Raw genomic sequence first — 14,056 nt, 5'->3', positions numbered from 1 at the left:
TAAAAATATATAAGTGTGTGTATTGTGTGTAATGGGTGTGCAAAAGAGTACCTGGAGGCAGATCTCACCGACAATGGACACTGGGGGACCGCAAGCAGTAGCAGGAAGGCTCCTCCAACACCAGCCAGCAGCAGAGATCGAAGGGGGCGGCTCCAGAGGGTTGCAGTTAAATACCCCAGCAGCTAACACGTGGTGATGAAATAGGTGCAGGGTGGGGGTCGGCGCTGGGGCAATCTGGTCAGTGGGGGGTCACTAGAAGGGTCTAGGAGGGCCTATGCTCGTTGCCTAGGGGATCAGAGAGTGAATGACACTGCTGGAGCAGCGCTTATAGGTGCTGATCCTGTGAGAGGTGTTCTGGGGCGGTACAAGTTCATGGGGTCGGCCCTGGGGCAATCCGGTGGGAGGTGCATCCCTAGGAGGGCCAATGCTCGTTGCCATGGGGATAAGCCAACCGATCCCAATGGCAGATGCAGTGCTGATAGGCGCTGATCGCCACTAATCAGCGCTGATCACCGAAGAGGAGCCTTTGGGGGCGGGACTTCTGTGTGGGGTCGGCGCATCGGGAATCCGGTTGGAGGGGGGTCATCAGAAGGGCCTGTGGATGTTGCCGATTCACTGAGAGACCTGATCGCAGCCCTGGCGCAGTGCTGACAGGCGCTGATCGGCGCTCATCAGCGCTGATCCCTGAAGAGATGCCTGTGGGGTCGGAACTCCTGTGTGGGGTTGGCGCCTGGACAATCCGGTTGGAGGGGAGTCATCAGAAGGCCATGCAGATGTTGCCTAAGTGGTAAGAGACTTGATCGCACTTCTGCAGCAGCGCTGAGAAGCGCTGATCGGATTACAAGGAGGCTGGGGGAAAAAACGTAGGTACTACGTTCTTGGCACTCTGGTCCCTTTCCTGCCAGAACGTAGTACCTACGTTCTTGGCAGGCAAAAGGTTAAAGGTTGACTTGTTTTACCAATATTTATTGAAACTGTATATGAATTAGAGCCTCATGCCCCCCCCCCCCGCAGCCACAGGGTCTGCTTCCTCTGTAATTACACCCCTGCTTCTGCTACATTTATTACAACATGGCAGGTAGGTATGGCCTGCCCCATTATTGCCCTCAGCTTAGGCAGGAAGAGGGAAACAGGAACAGGAGTGAATCATAAGACAATAGCAAAACAGCAGAAATGCCCTTAACCAAAATGGCCACACAAGCAGGTTACTACAATAAGAATAGCCATATCACCTAAAATGATTATATTTATGTTTTGCATAATTTTCTTTCTCTACAATCATTATAAGTGCAGCATTATATTTCTCAGCCATTTGTAAGAACTTCCAATTATGAACCTGTAGTGTTTAACAGCAGCCCTTTTAAGAAATGTTTAGAGGGCACCCTCTATAGCAGGCCACATACTAGGCCTTAGGGATGATGCAGCCACGTGCATACCTCCCAACATTTTGGAAGTAAAAAGAGGGACAACATTTTTTTTTCCACATGTAGTGCAGCAATTTCTGTGGCCACATCCCATAATTACCATGTTTATTTTACAAAATTTGGCAGGTTATGAAAGTTTGAAAATATTTCTCCTTATCTAAACTGTGTTTTTGTGTCTCAAAATTGTATCTTATATCTTATTTGTATCTTATTTGCACCTGTTAGCTGTTCTGGGTTCTCTGCTAAAAGCCAATTAAGTGAGAAACTTTGTTTCTTTTTCTGGTTGTTCAGTGCAGAGAAAAGAGGGACTTTCCAGTACAAATGAGGGACTGCAGGTTGAGCTGTCAAAAGAGGGACTTTCCCTCTAAAAAAGGTACAGTTGGGAGGTATGGCCACGTGGAGCAGAGCTGGCAACTTCTAATCTTGTTTGTTATATGGCAATAAGCTTTGTTCTTATTGGTTCAGGAATGTGACAGTATTGCTTCACAGAATGGTTATTTTATCTGTTTTGTGAAACTGAGCTTTCATTTTGTGGAAAGAATGAATCCTGTACTATAAAATCTTGCTTTCTGTCACAAATATCTATTTTGTCATTCAAATCTAGCTTGACATGCACTAGTTAGTTACACTATTATATATTATGTCCATGTTTTTTTTCACATAATTCATTCTGTAAGTAACTTTGCACATAAGTGCATCCGTTACATGGAGGTTATACATTTGTGCGACAGATTGCTTGTTAAAATGTACAGAATGGAGTTTGTGATATAATGACATGCTTTTGTGCACTAACCAGATTTTGTTTTCATTTTTTAATAGAAATAAGTCTTTTGTATATTTTTTTTTTTCTGTTTATGGTCACAAATACTTATAAACCACGAGAGACATTCATTCTGTGTATTAGGGATAGTTTTGTATACAGAATGTATTTGGGACAAACGGCACCCCATAAATGAGCCATAATAAAAACAGAAGAGATCTCTAATGCCCAGACATAAGCCCACCCTTAAACTAATGTTGCATGTCCCTCAAATTAGTAAAAAAAAAATTTCACAAATCTTTAATAGTTTGGACTTTTGAAGGCATCTCACTTTTAAAAGAAAACTCGCCAGTGTTTTTTACAACTTTAATGTATTTCTGGCATATAGGATATGATATCACTGACATAAGATTGAGGAAGATGTAGCTTTGTTTTATCAGTATGCCTGGTCTGAGTTGGCAAAGTAAACTCTGGTGAAAGAGCTAATGTTCAGTAAAATTTGCATCTTAGTGATTTTGCAGTATAATGACCGTTCACCAGGGCAAAAAGTCAACTGGCAATAGGGTGTGAACGAATGCTATCGACGGTCTCCTTTGCTAGCGAATTGTCCTCTACACCTGTTAGTGAATTGGCGATGTCCCTGCGGATGACATTTCTGTCAAATTGATGCTAGTGACAGCCACTTCGCCCTTTAGTGAATCTGCCCCAGGGAGTCATGGTGCTCCTCTGTAACCTTATGGATACCATATTCATTATATACAGCCATGGGATTAAAATTAGACAGATGTAGTAACACGTGATTAACTGAAATGCCCACATATTTACACAGTTACATGTTATAATGGATTTGAATGGAGTGTTTTATTTTTTTTAAAAAATATGCATTCCTTTTCTTCCAATATGAAAAACAATAAGCATAGAAAGCTCTAACCATAATGGAGATAATTTCTGAATGAATAAAGAGAATGTTCTGATGCCTGTACATTACTGGAAAGATGGATATGGTTTTAAATTGTAAAAGACATCTTTGGTACAACTTCACTGGATCATTTTTTTTCAGTAAATTAAATCAAGGATGTCGAGCATGTAGCCCCCCCCCCATCTAAAAAGCGTTGCGGTCATAAAAAGCTTTGGGGTCATAATGGAGATCAGAGTTAAAAGCACAAGGAACACTTTTTTTTTGTCTGTTCCCTCTGTGTTCACACCCAAACCATAGCTATGCAGACATGCTAGGTTTACATTCTTAAAATGTCAGCATTTGCTTCTAGGATTATCCAGTGGCACATACAAATTGGCAAAATATATACTTATTACTTGGTGATGAAAATAATTTATTTCTATAAAACAGTGTTTTACATATGAGCTGTTATATATTATAAATATTTTTAGAGAGACCTGCAATGTTCAAGTGTATAACACTTTAAATGTTGCATAGACCTTGAAAGAAGTGGAGGTCCTTAATGCTATCAACATGACAAATGTAATCCAGCTTTTCATAATTAATTATGAAGAACACGCTAGCCTAGATTCAATGAGAATTAATACAAATAGCTAGAATGTTCTTTATCTGACACATCATTCTCTCAAGAAAAGCAATCCATGCAATAATAAAAGGATGGGATGGTGTGAAGCTATAAATCATTCTAAATCTTTAGTTCCTGGAAATGTTAAGGGTCCTAAAATAAAGCTTTACAAATATGTAACCAGTATATGCTATGTTAAGATATGTTGAGTGAGCTTACCGCTGTACATGGTGGGCCCGTATGCACACGCCCCAGAGCTTCAGCAAGGGGAGCAAATACCAGGAGACTTCAAAAGAGGCTGGCACAAGCCTGGACCCACAAAGTAGTAGAGTCAGATAGTAAAAGGTTAAAAAAGCTTACATTTTATTTTTCCATAAATTAAGAACCAAGGCCTGACGCGTTTCGTGTCTACCAAGGACACTTAGTCATAGGCTGAACATTGAACATTGCATACACACTAGTTAAAAGAAAGATAGTGAATGGGAAGCAAGTAGGCAGTGCTACCAAATGTGACACATTTGGTAGCACAAGAAGAAGCTATTGTAAACTGTTTTTTTTCTAAACCTATTGCTAAGCTATGACTACATGTGTGGGATAAATACAAAGCAACTTTTAAGAAACTGGATGGGCATTGTAGATGGACCAACTGATTTGTACAAAATTCTGTGGTAGAGTTCCTTGTGTCCCTGGATAGCTATCTAAGCACTATATATGATCTCTGCTTTCAGATTTGCAGTAAAATGAAAAAGAGTGACCAGTAAACTTGTATTCTGCTGATGTCTTCATGATCTCTTACAAAGCATGGGCAAATTAGAATGTTGGGGCAAAAAAAACTGGAATGCTGGAATGTAAAATCAATTGTGCTTTTATCTTTTGTTGGCATGTGGTCCTGTAGGGATTGTCCTATCTTGTGGATGATCCCTTGTTATCTGTACGAACTTCCACCATTAAGGTATCCATTTTCTTTATCAATATGTGAGTGTTTTGAAAAGGATGGGCAAGTTCATAGGTCTAAAATAGTCCAATAACTTGGAAAATTAGTATAATAAAGTTGTAACTAAAACACTGTTAACAAGTTTTTTATGTCTTGCGGGTTGATTGAGAATTTTTCAAAACGAGGCAGCAAATTTATAAAGTATTTAAAAATATTTGCTACAGTTTAGAAAGAGTTCTTCGTTATTTAATATTACATTTTTGTTTGGATTTATAATACATTCAGATGTTTATTGGATTCCAACAAAGCTGGAACATGTTTAATTGACAGCCTTCATACTGAAATAATTTCTATGTGAGCTGCCCCAAGTTTGGTATGGTCATTCTGTGCTGGAGCCTTATGGGGGATACTTTGCATGTGTATCTGCTAATTGGTGCTTTCTGTTAAAGAACAAGTTTTATGGGTGTTTATACATAAACCAACTACAAAGACTGCTACAATTGTAATGGTATTCCAGGGACACAAAAATAATTATATCAGGCTTTATCCCTGACATCTTCCTAACTTAATTAACTTGACCATTGATGCGAATACCTGCATTACGTTAGTGCTCTAGGGCTCAAGACTGAAGTCCTTTTTGACTTACTAAAGAGTAAGATCATTTTGCAAGACTGAAGAATTTTGAAGATGATCCCAAATTTACTTCAAAAACAGGGATAGTTTATGGTCACAATACTGAGTGACAGCATTTCTAGCTTACAAAAATCTATATGATAATAAACATGGTCCAAGTTACCCTGTGAACAAATGTTGCATAAACATGCAGATATTTGTCCATAAATTTCACTTTGCTTATTGCACTGAGGTCCTAAATGAGGCTTCAGTTTGGTTTCTTTCATTTGCATCTCTTTAGAATGGTTAGCTGGAAACTAGTGTCAATTTCTCTTACACTTATTGCAAGAACTGGTAAAAGGGCTATTCTTGTTTAACATTTAAAAGCAAACATACCATTGAGGATGATAACTACTTAGCTGTCTTTATATTCTATCTAAGAACAGACTACTGTATAAATTCAATATGGGAATTTAAATGCAATATGGGAGTATGAGCTAAAATACACACAGAACAAGGATACAAGCATTATTACTGAACTTAGTTAAAGGGTTATTCAATATGGGAATTTAAATACAATATGGGAGTATGAGCTAAAATACACACAGAACAAGGATACAAGCATTATTACTGAACTTAGTTAAAGGGTTATTTTTAATCAACCACCTTTGTTAATTGTAAATAATTCTTTCTTAGCTCCCGGAACAGCTGAAAAACATTAAAAAATGTAAATTATCTTCAATTATCTTCATAATGTGTACATGTTGTACATTATGTTTTGGGCTTCTGTACTAGCCCAAGGCAACCACAGCCCTGGTTAGTAATCAATACAGATAATTACTACGTCAGCTCAGAAACCAGTGCAATTAGCATCAGAATTACAATCAGCCCTGTAGCATCAGCTTATATGACAGATGGACAAACCTTATTTTCTGCTTGATAATTTGCAATGACCCCTAAGCTTTGCTTCTCAACCGGTGCTCAAAGCCCACTGAGCATGTGAGAGCTGCTTGAATCCTGGATCATTGCTGCTATTTAGAAGCTGCTATTTAGAGGCTGGTGCAGTACATAAGATATGGTATTTTTAGCCATCTTCATTTTTAGTGTTTAGTTATCCTTTAATCTAGCTTTCACTTATTCCATACATTGTTTTTGGCATGATTTTCAGTATGTTTCCCTTTAAAGCTCTGAGATCAATATCTATGGTTTCCTTGCAACTAATGTTCACGCTAATGTGTTATGTTAATGCTTTTCTATGATAAGCCAATGGGCTTATCATAGGCAATGGCCTTCATATATTGTTTTCAGTATTATTTACACCTGATATCTCCACAGAACCATGAGTTTATGGATGAGCAGATGTTTGAACAGAACTGCAAGGAGAGCTCCATGCAAAACTACCCATCCAGTCGCAGTCCATCCATGTCCAGTCACCATGGTCTTACCACCTCCTGCTGTTCCAGACGCAACAAAAAGACTACCCACCTCGCTAACTCCAATGTGCCGGCTTCAAGGTTGTGCAGCATGCAGGAACTCAGCACTATTCATATACAGTGCAGTGACCAACCATCTTTAACAGCCAGGTGAGTATACATACAGACACTAAACGATTGTGGTAAACAACTGTCAAAATATTGTAGAGATGAAGGAAAGAGTATGATGGTGTTGTTATAGTAAGATCATGGTGTAAACTCTATTGTTATGAATATGAGGTGTTGAATCTTAGTGATAAGATGGAATGCAGCATATACTAAACTGGACATACCTCAGCAAAGTTAAACAGCCACTTCCAAGATTTGGCCCCTAGATGAAATCCCCAACACATAAGGGGTCATTTAAAAACAAAATAAAATGTACACAATTAAAAGTATGCATCAGTACAAATTGTGCAGGTCAATATGTGTTCCTGCACTTTCACGCAATTGCCAATGTGTCAATCCTGCCTGTTATTGTTAGAGAATCCTGAAGCTACTGGCATCAGGTGCAACTCAGAATGGGGCTCAAGTTACACTCAAGTTATGGGGAAAAAACTATTTAAACTGTTGATTCAGAGCTTCTGGCAGCTTTAAAAGTCATATCTTCCAGGGGTCTCCATTTAGGCCCTTCAAAAGAAGAACACTGCAATTATAATGTGAAGAAGAAAGACCCAATGGCAGATTATACTGCAAATGCTTTGGGTTTTCAATGAAATAGGATCTGCAGTATAATTCTGCCTTTGGATTGTCTTCCTTCACAAAATAATTGGAATTATGGGAAAAAGCTCTAAAATGACACTTTGCACACTGCACTTGTAACTGTTATATATCTTCAAATTCTGTTTTCTCTGTATTCAAAGAATCCTCTAAGCAGTGACTTAACTAGATATTACTGTGCCCCACAGCAAATTATTTTTCAGGCCCTCAATATGCTTAGAGTTTGACTTGATGTCATATGCAGGGTTCTGTTTATGACCATGTTTTTCTTTTTTTGCCCCCAAAAACATGTTACATGTTACAATCCCTGGTAGGTCATGCTGGAGTTTTCTTCTAGGAAAAAAATGTTACACAATAAAGAAGCTTTTGACAAGCAAGCTGAACAGCTTGGTAGAAAGAATATAAGTATACATTCAGTACAAAATATTTCCATTAGTCAAATCTCAAGGGAAATGTAAAAGCTAAATTAAAAAATTAAGATACAGTGGCCCTTTAAATTAAATTAAAAATTCCCTGGGGCAATCAATTCTCAGATCTCATGAAGTAGAAGACATGTTTTTAGCATTAAAAAAGATTGAATTGAAAGTGACATAAGACCAGGGGAATTGGAGCTAATAGTGTTTATGGTGAGTATTAAAGAGTTAGTGGTTGGGGAGCACCGTCCATCAAACACATAGGATGGTGTGCAGAGTCAAATGGTAATTACAATAAGAAAAAGAAAAAAAGAGCTGACCCATCCAGCTGCACCCTCCCACCCGTTGGTTCCGAAACTCAAGTTAAGTAATTAATAAAACATAACTTTTAATAAATCGTTAAAAGCAAGGTCTAGATAGCAACATTAAAATGGAGGTTAGGTATAGGAGGCTGATTGACTAGATAACAAAGGGTTAGAGAGGTAATGTGCTAAACGCACCATTATCATTAAAAAGTGACGGTTGTTCAGAAATGATCAAATAATAGTTGTTATTTAACACATTGATCAATCTGTACGTCTATAAGGTACACCATGTGATGCCCCACATCAAGCCAACCCTTTCACCCACTTCAGGATCCCTCCCTTGTAGTGTACGGTTAAGCGAGTGAAAGATTAAGGTGACAGAGACCTTAATTCGTTTTGGTTCATTCAGAACTCAAGTGTACCCTGGGTACAGGTATCCAGAGAGTATTAGACCCACGGATCGTTCAATAATCCAACCCCTTCACCCTCAAAGGTCCTCTCCCGATCCGATTACCACAGTCATCAATTCTAAGTCCTTATCAGACGCCTGCCTAACCAGAAGCTAAAATGTGAAATGATCAAATAATAGTTGTTATTAATCTTCACCTTAATCTTTCACTCGCTTAACTGTAACTGTAAAATTCTGAAGGCTCTTATATGTACTTTTTTGCAAACTGTAATTTGGCCATCATGTTTTTGTGGTTTGCATCTTGCAGTGTAGCCTCTGTATTTCTGTTCATGAAGTATTTTGCCAATAGAAGTCACTGACAAATACTGACAAATACACACCTGCCCCCTGAAGAGTGTTTCTGATCTATTGGACAGGCATTTGGGGATTTTTCTTTACCATAGTGAGGAATCCTGTCATCAGCAGTGGAGGTCTTTCTTGGCCTACCAGTTCCTTTGTGATTATAGACTTCATCAGTGCATTCTTTTTTCTTAATGATATTACAGACAGTTGCATCTGGTAATGGTAAGGTTTGACATATTCCTTTAATGGTTTTATTCCTGTTTTTCAGTCTCATAATTGCTTCCTTGCCTTTCATTGGCACAGCTTTTGTTCTCTTGTTGTACATTAGCAATTAGACTCCAAATAGCATTAATGAAGCAATGCAATACACCTGAGTAATCACAACCATCTTTGACACCAATTGTCTGAAACATTAAGGTGCCCTGAAATGAGGGGGACTATGTATAAAAAGTGTAATTTCTACATAGTGAAACTGAAATGTATATGAATAACTTTAAAGTCTGGAAGGTGCACTTAAATTACATTTTACACAATGGGGAACAGAGGGGTAAATCAAAATGTATATATACACTGTATATTGTAGCGATTACAGGTAGTTGGACCATGGTCTCACCTTTGTGTACAAAACAGAGGCACAGACAGTTCAGTTGGGCATAACTGATCGTTGGCCAGTTTATTGGAAGCTTTTGCAGAGACAAATCACATAAAAACAAAAAACCTAAGCCTGTCCGGCTGTAACTAATACAAAGGTGCTTTCCCTTACTAACCCAGTACAAGGGTCTTGCGTCCCAATCCCTTCCAAAGTAAAATGCAGAAATGTCCACACTTACATGGCAGTTAGCACACAGAACAGCAGCTCCTGCTTTCCCCAAGGTTCTCTCTCTCTCTCTCTCTCTCTCTCTGAAAAACTCAACTCCTTTTTGTAGCGAGTCAATCTCTGTGCAGCTGCAGCCTAATCCCCATGCAGCTACCTGTCTGGGAACCCAATTCACCTGGAGCAGCCTACTGGACTGGAGGATTCACGCACCTTTGTCCATTGACTCCAGGACTTAGTAAGCCAGCTTTTACTTAAGATGAACAATGAAAAAAACTAACATTTGCTGAGGTTACCACACATATGACAGGAATCTAGGGGAAACATACACTGCACCGACCTGTTTCACCATATTTTTCACCATACTACAGTGAGTGCTGATCTTCTACTTATATACTACAACCTACTCGATGGTGCACCTCTGGCTTTATTTGGTTTGAGTGCAGGCACTATATATATATATATTATATATATATATAATAATTTTCATTTGCTATACACTGCAAACTGCAATAAGCATTTGGGTATACTGGATAACCTTGTTATAAAAAGCAATAATTTACTATTTTTTATGTTGGAAAGCGGATACTGTAAATATAATCTAGTAATATGCCAGTTCAGTGCCAGCCATAATTACTAGGCTGCTCAGTACAATAGCTGGTATATTTTCATAATTTCATTACCTGCTGTTTTTCAGTTACAGCATGGCTGGATCATGTTCTACATCTGTCTTAAATGAAAAGCCTTCATAACCCAAAGCTTAAGTTTTTTCCAGCTGTATGTGCTGACAGATGAGTTTATTTTATGGTTTTAAAGCAGACTTAGTAATAGTGTATGATAAAATATGTAGCCTACTACATGGCACACAAATCTACCCTTGCCACCTTTCATTGACTTTTATTGAAACTACCTGTCACCAGAGAACTGGTGACTTGATTTATCAGATGGATTGGTTAATCGCCACTGCCACCAAATGATTTGACCAAATGATCAGCTTGTCAATCAGACAATGGAATGAGTGCAATATGGTTATTCATATGGGAACTGATTGGGGAATATTCCTCAACTTGGGGTACAGGGCCAGCTACAGGGCCAGCTATAAGCATACAAATAAGTTAACTTTATATTTAACTCTGATGCAGAGAAAAAATATATATTTTCATACATCAGATATCTTTCAGTAATAAAGTTAAATATCTCTCATTCTTTAGTCGTTCCAGCTTGAACCTGAAGTCTGAAGATGAGGTGAGATCAAACTGCAAAGCGTCCCAGATAACTACACCTCCAGCTCTGACCCCTGAAGGGGAAACCCGACCTGGCAGCCCACCAGGATGCACCATATACATTCACAGTACAAGAAACATTGTGAAAGTTTCCACCTTGTAAGACATTGAGTGGCGAATCAAGGCTGCCGTCCTGCTTTTCTTTTTCACTGCAAAACCATGGAATTAGCAGTGAAAAAATGATGAGCTTCTGCTTAACTTGCCATTTACCATCATGGAAGGAGAGAAGAGTCTGATCAACAAAAGTATAAATACATTCCTATCTTCATGCATATGGATGTACAGTATATATATGGTAGAAACCCTCTGCTAGGAAGTTTTACGGCAAGTAGAGGAGTTAACACAAAACAAATTGACAACACTGTGTTTAAACACCTTTTTTAAGATTTTCAGTGGATAATATTTATTCATAAATAATGTAAAAAAAATTACAAAAATGGTTTAAAAAAAGAGGGAGGGGATTGACCAGGAGTCATTTTTGCAAGCTGAGCACGGGGGAAAACTAAACGGGGAAAACTGTTTCACTGAATCAGCAAGCAATCAACACAATGAAAGTTTTACGTCTGTAACGTTCGGACAGTGGGGGATTGGGATATGTTTTAAGAGATTCAAATTTTTTTGTGTATTCTGTGAGTTTGGATATAGAACTGTTCAGTAAACAGAATAGCTCCTAGCACATTTCTGACCCGGCACATTGTAGAAGCGAGCACACAAACACAATCTTCCCTTGATGGTGATCTTAATTCTTAAATGATTTTGTTATAGCCTTACAAGTCCAACCAGTGCAGACTGTGATGTTGTTGGGTAATTTGTCTGTGAAACAGCTTAATTGTGAAGCAAAATGTAAAAAAAAAAAAAAGGAAAGAAAGAAAGAAAGAAAGAAAAAAAAAGGAATGATGCTTTAGTTACATCTAGTTTTCACATCACCAGCTATTTTTCTGCTTTATAGTTTCCCTCCAGAGCAGTTTAATAACTTTTAATATATTGGGAATGGGCAAAGCAGTGTCATCATGTGTACAAAAAAATGCGACCAACTATGTTTTAACATTTTGCTTAGATCAGAAACACCTGTTTTAGCTCTGGGAACTATTACTAAACAGTATTTATAATTGTTATCTTTTTCGATGTGGAATATTATATAATGTGGTGGCTGAATATGTTCAGTCATGTTTTAGGAAGGGGGAAATTAAAAATGTGACTTTAACCAGCTTTAGCTGGACTACAGTTTCCACCATTTGCTCGCAGTTTGAAGGGTAGCAAAGCTTTTATATACTGATACCAGGATGTACCTGAGAAGCAAGACAACTGCTTTTTTTATAGGTGAGTAGAGTAAACCCTTAAATGGAGCAGGTTGCTTTTTTCTGCCGCATATGATGATGTCTTTTAAACAGGTGTGATAATTAGCCTTTTCATTTGTTACCTGCTTCTAGGTGATAAAAAAGATGCATAAAGAAAGGAGTCTAACGGGTATATTTTCTAAGACAACATTTAGATGTCACTTGAATTCATAACTGATGTTTAAATAACAAGCAAATTTACCTTTTATTTTCTAAGTTTACAATAAACGTAATGATAACCAGATAACTGATAGGGACACTTACCCAACTATCTTTATGGTCATTGGTGATCCTTTCTTTAAAACATTCCAAACCACCCTTGTGGTTTAATGTCCAAGGGTAACATATTTCTGTTTTCCTAATGCTGCACAAGAGTGAAGTCTCCTGCAGTACATCATGGGAAATGTACTTTTTTACTTAACAGAGTCAATTATTTTAAGTGGTACAGGGCTGCATGAAAAGCTGCCTATAGAAAATAAGATTTTAAGAAAGGTCAGGTTGACTGCATAATGGGTAGATATAGTTAAAGGTACAGTATATTAAGCTGTGATTTCCAACTATTTCATATAAAGGTAATTTTATTAGTAGCTAACATGGGGGTTCTGCAATCTGTAAATAAACACTCACTGAACCCCTCCTTCTAATACCCTTATTAATTAATTAAGGTGACATATTCTGTCCTTTTTTATAATTAACAGACAAAATGGTTAATAGAAGCCTTAAAAAAATAAGGCACAAGAGTAACAGCATGTAAATGCATCTGACATTTTTACACCAATTGAGCCATACTTTCATGCAATAGATTTGCATCACGTTACAAAATGACTTTATGGCTGAAGAAAATGAAAGGCTAATCTGTTATTTTCACCTTGGGAAATGAGTTACATTAAACTACTTTGTTCCACATCATCAATTCACAAATTATTGTTTTACACATTTTAAGAGATAGCAAACTACAAACAATATGACTATGAAGATTTTCATTCATCCAGGTCATGGTATATCTAGTATAGGTAAATCTAAAAACAACTGGACTTGCTGAGTAATCAATGAAGACGTTTCACTACTCATCCGAGCAGCTTCTTCAGTTCAACTGACTGGTCTGGGAAATTCTCGGCATATAAACTCTTCCACTAATCCAATCACAATGGCACATTTTAACTCTTCAAATAGGTGACATCTGAAGAAATTCACAAAGGTGTAGATTCTGTGTAGTTACTGTGATAGGATTATCCAATGTGTCATGCAACTCCTAGAAAGAGGTGTTACTTGTGAGAGTTGCATGAATGGACGTGTGAAGTGTTCTGAAACCGCTGGGGTACAGATGTAAGAACAGCATTGTATGTAGCAGACAGGTGGTGTCGAAGGCCCCCACCTCTCTTCAGGGATGGTTTCTCCACCTTGACATGAATCGCCTCTTTCACGCCTCGTTCACGCCTCGTTCAAACCAGAGGTCTTCTTTATCCAATATTTGGACCTTGCTATCTTCAAAGGAGTGTCCCTTGTCTTTTAAGTGTAGAAAGACAGCTGAGTTTTGCCCTGTAGGGTTCGCCCTCCTATGCTGAGCCATTCGCTTGGTGAGCAGTTGTTTTGTCTCCCCAATGTATAGATCTGTGCACTCCTCGCTACACTGGACTCCATATACCACATTGCTTTGTTTTTCTTTAGGGGTTGGATCCTTAGGGTGTACCAGTTTTTGTCTCAGTGT

The 14,056-nt window shown here is 38.2% G+C and overlaps 1 protein-coding gene across 1 annotated transcript in view; it reads left to right on the top strand.

The window, feature by feature from the left end:
* LOC108709434 (potassium voltage-gated channel subfamily D member 3) overlaps positions 1-13,315 on the top strand; it is a 584,836-nt gene extending 571,521 nt beyond the window's left edge. The window contains exons 6-7 of the mRNA XM_018249242.2: positions 6,589-6,836; positions 10,940-13,315. Of these exons, the coding sequence (XP_018104731.2) occupies positions 6,589-6,836; positions 10,940-11,114 (423 nt within the window). The 3' untranslated portion in view covers positions 11,115-13,315. The remainder of the gene's footprint in view (positions 1-6,588; positions 6,837-10,939) is intronic.
* Positions 13,316-14,056: the final 741 nt, after the last annotated feature.

The sequence above is a fragment of the Xenopus laevis genome, chromosome 2S (assembly GCF_017654675.1).
Source record: "Xenopus laevis strain J_2021 chromosome 2S, Xenopus_laevis_v10.1, whole genome shotgun sequence".
Taxonomy (NCBI): Eukaryota; Metazoa; Chordata; class Amphibia; order Anura; family Pipidae; genus Xenopus; species Xenopus laevis.
The sequence above is the reverse complement of the archived record's forward strand: the minus strand, read 5'-3'. Positions and strand labels throughout refer to the sequence as shown.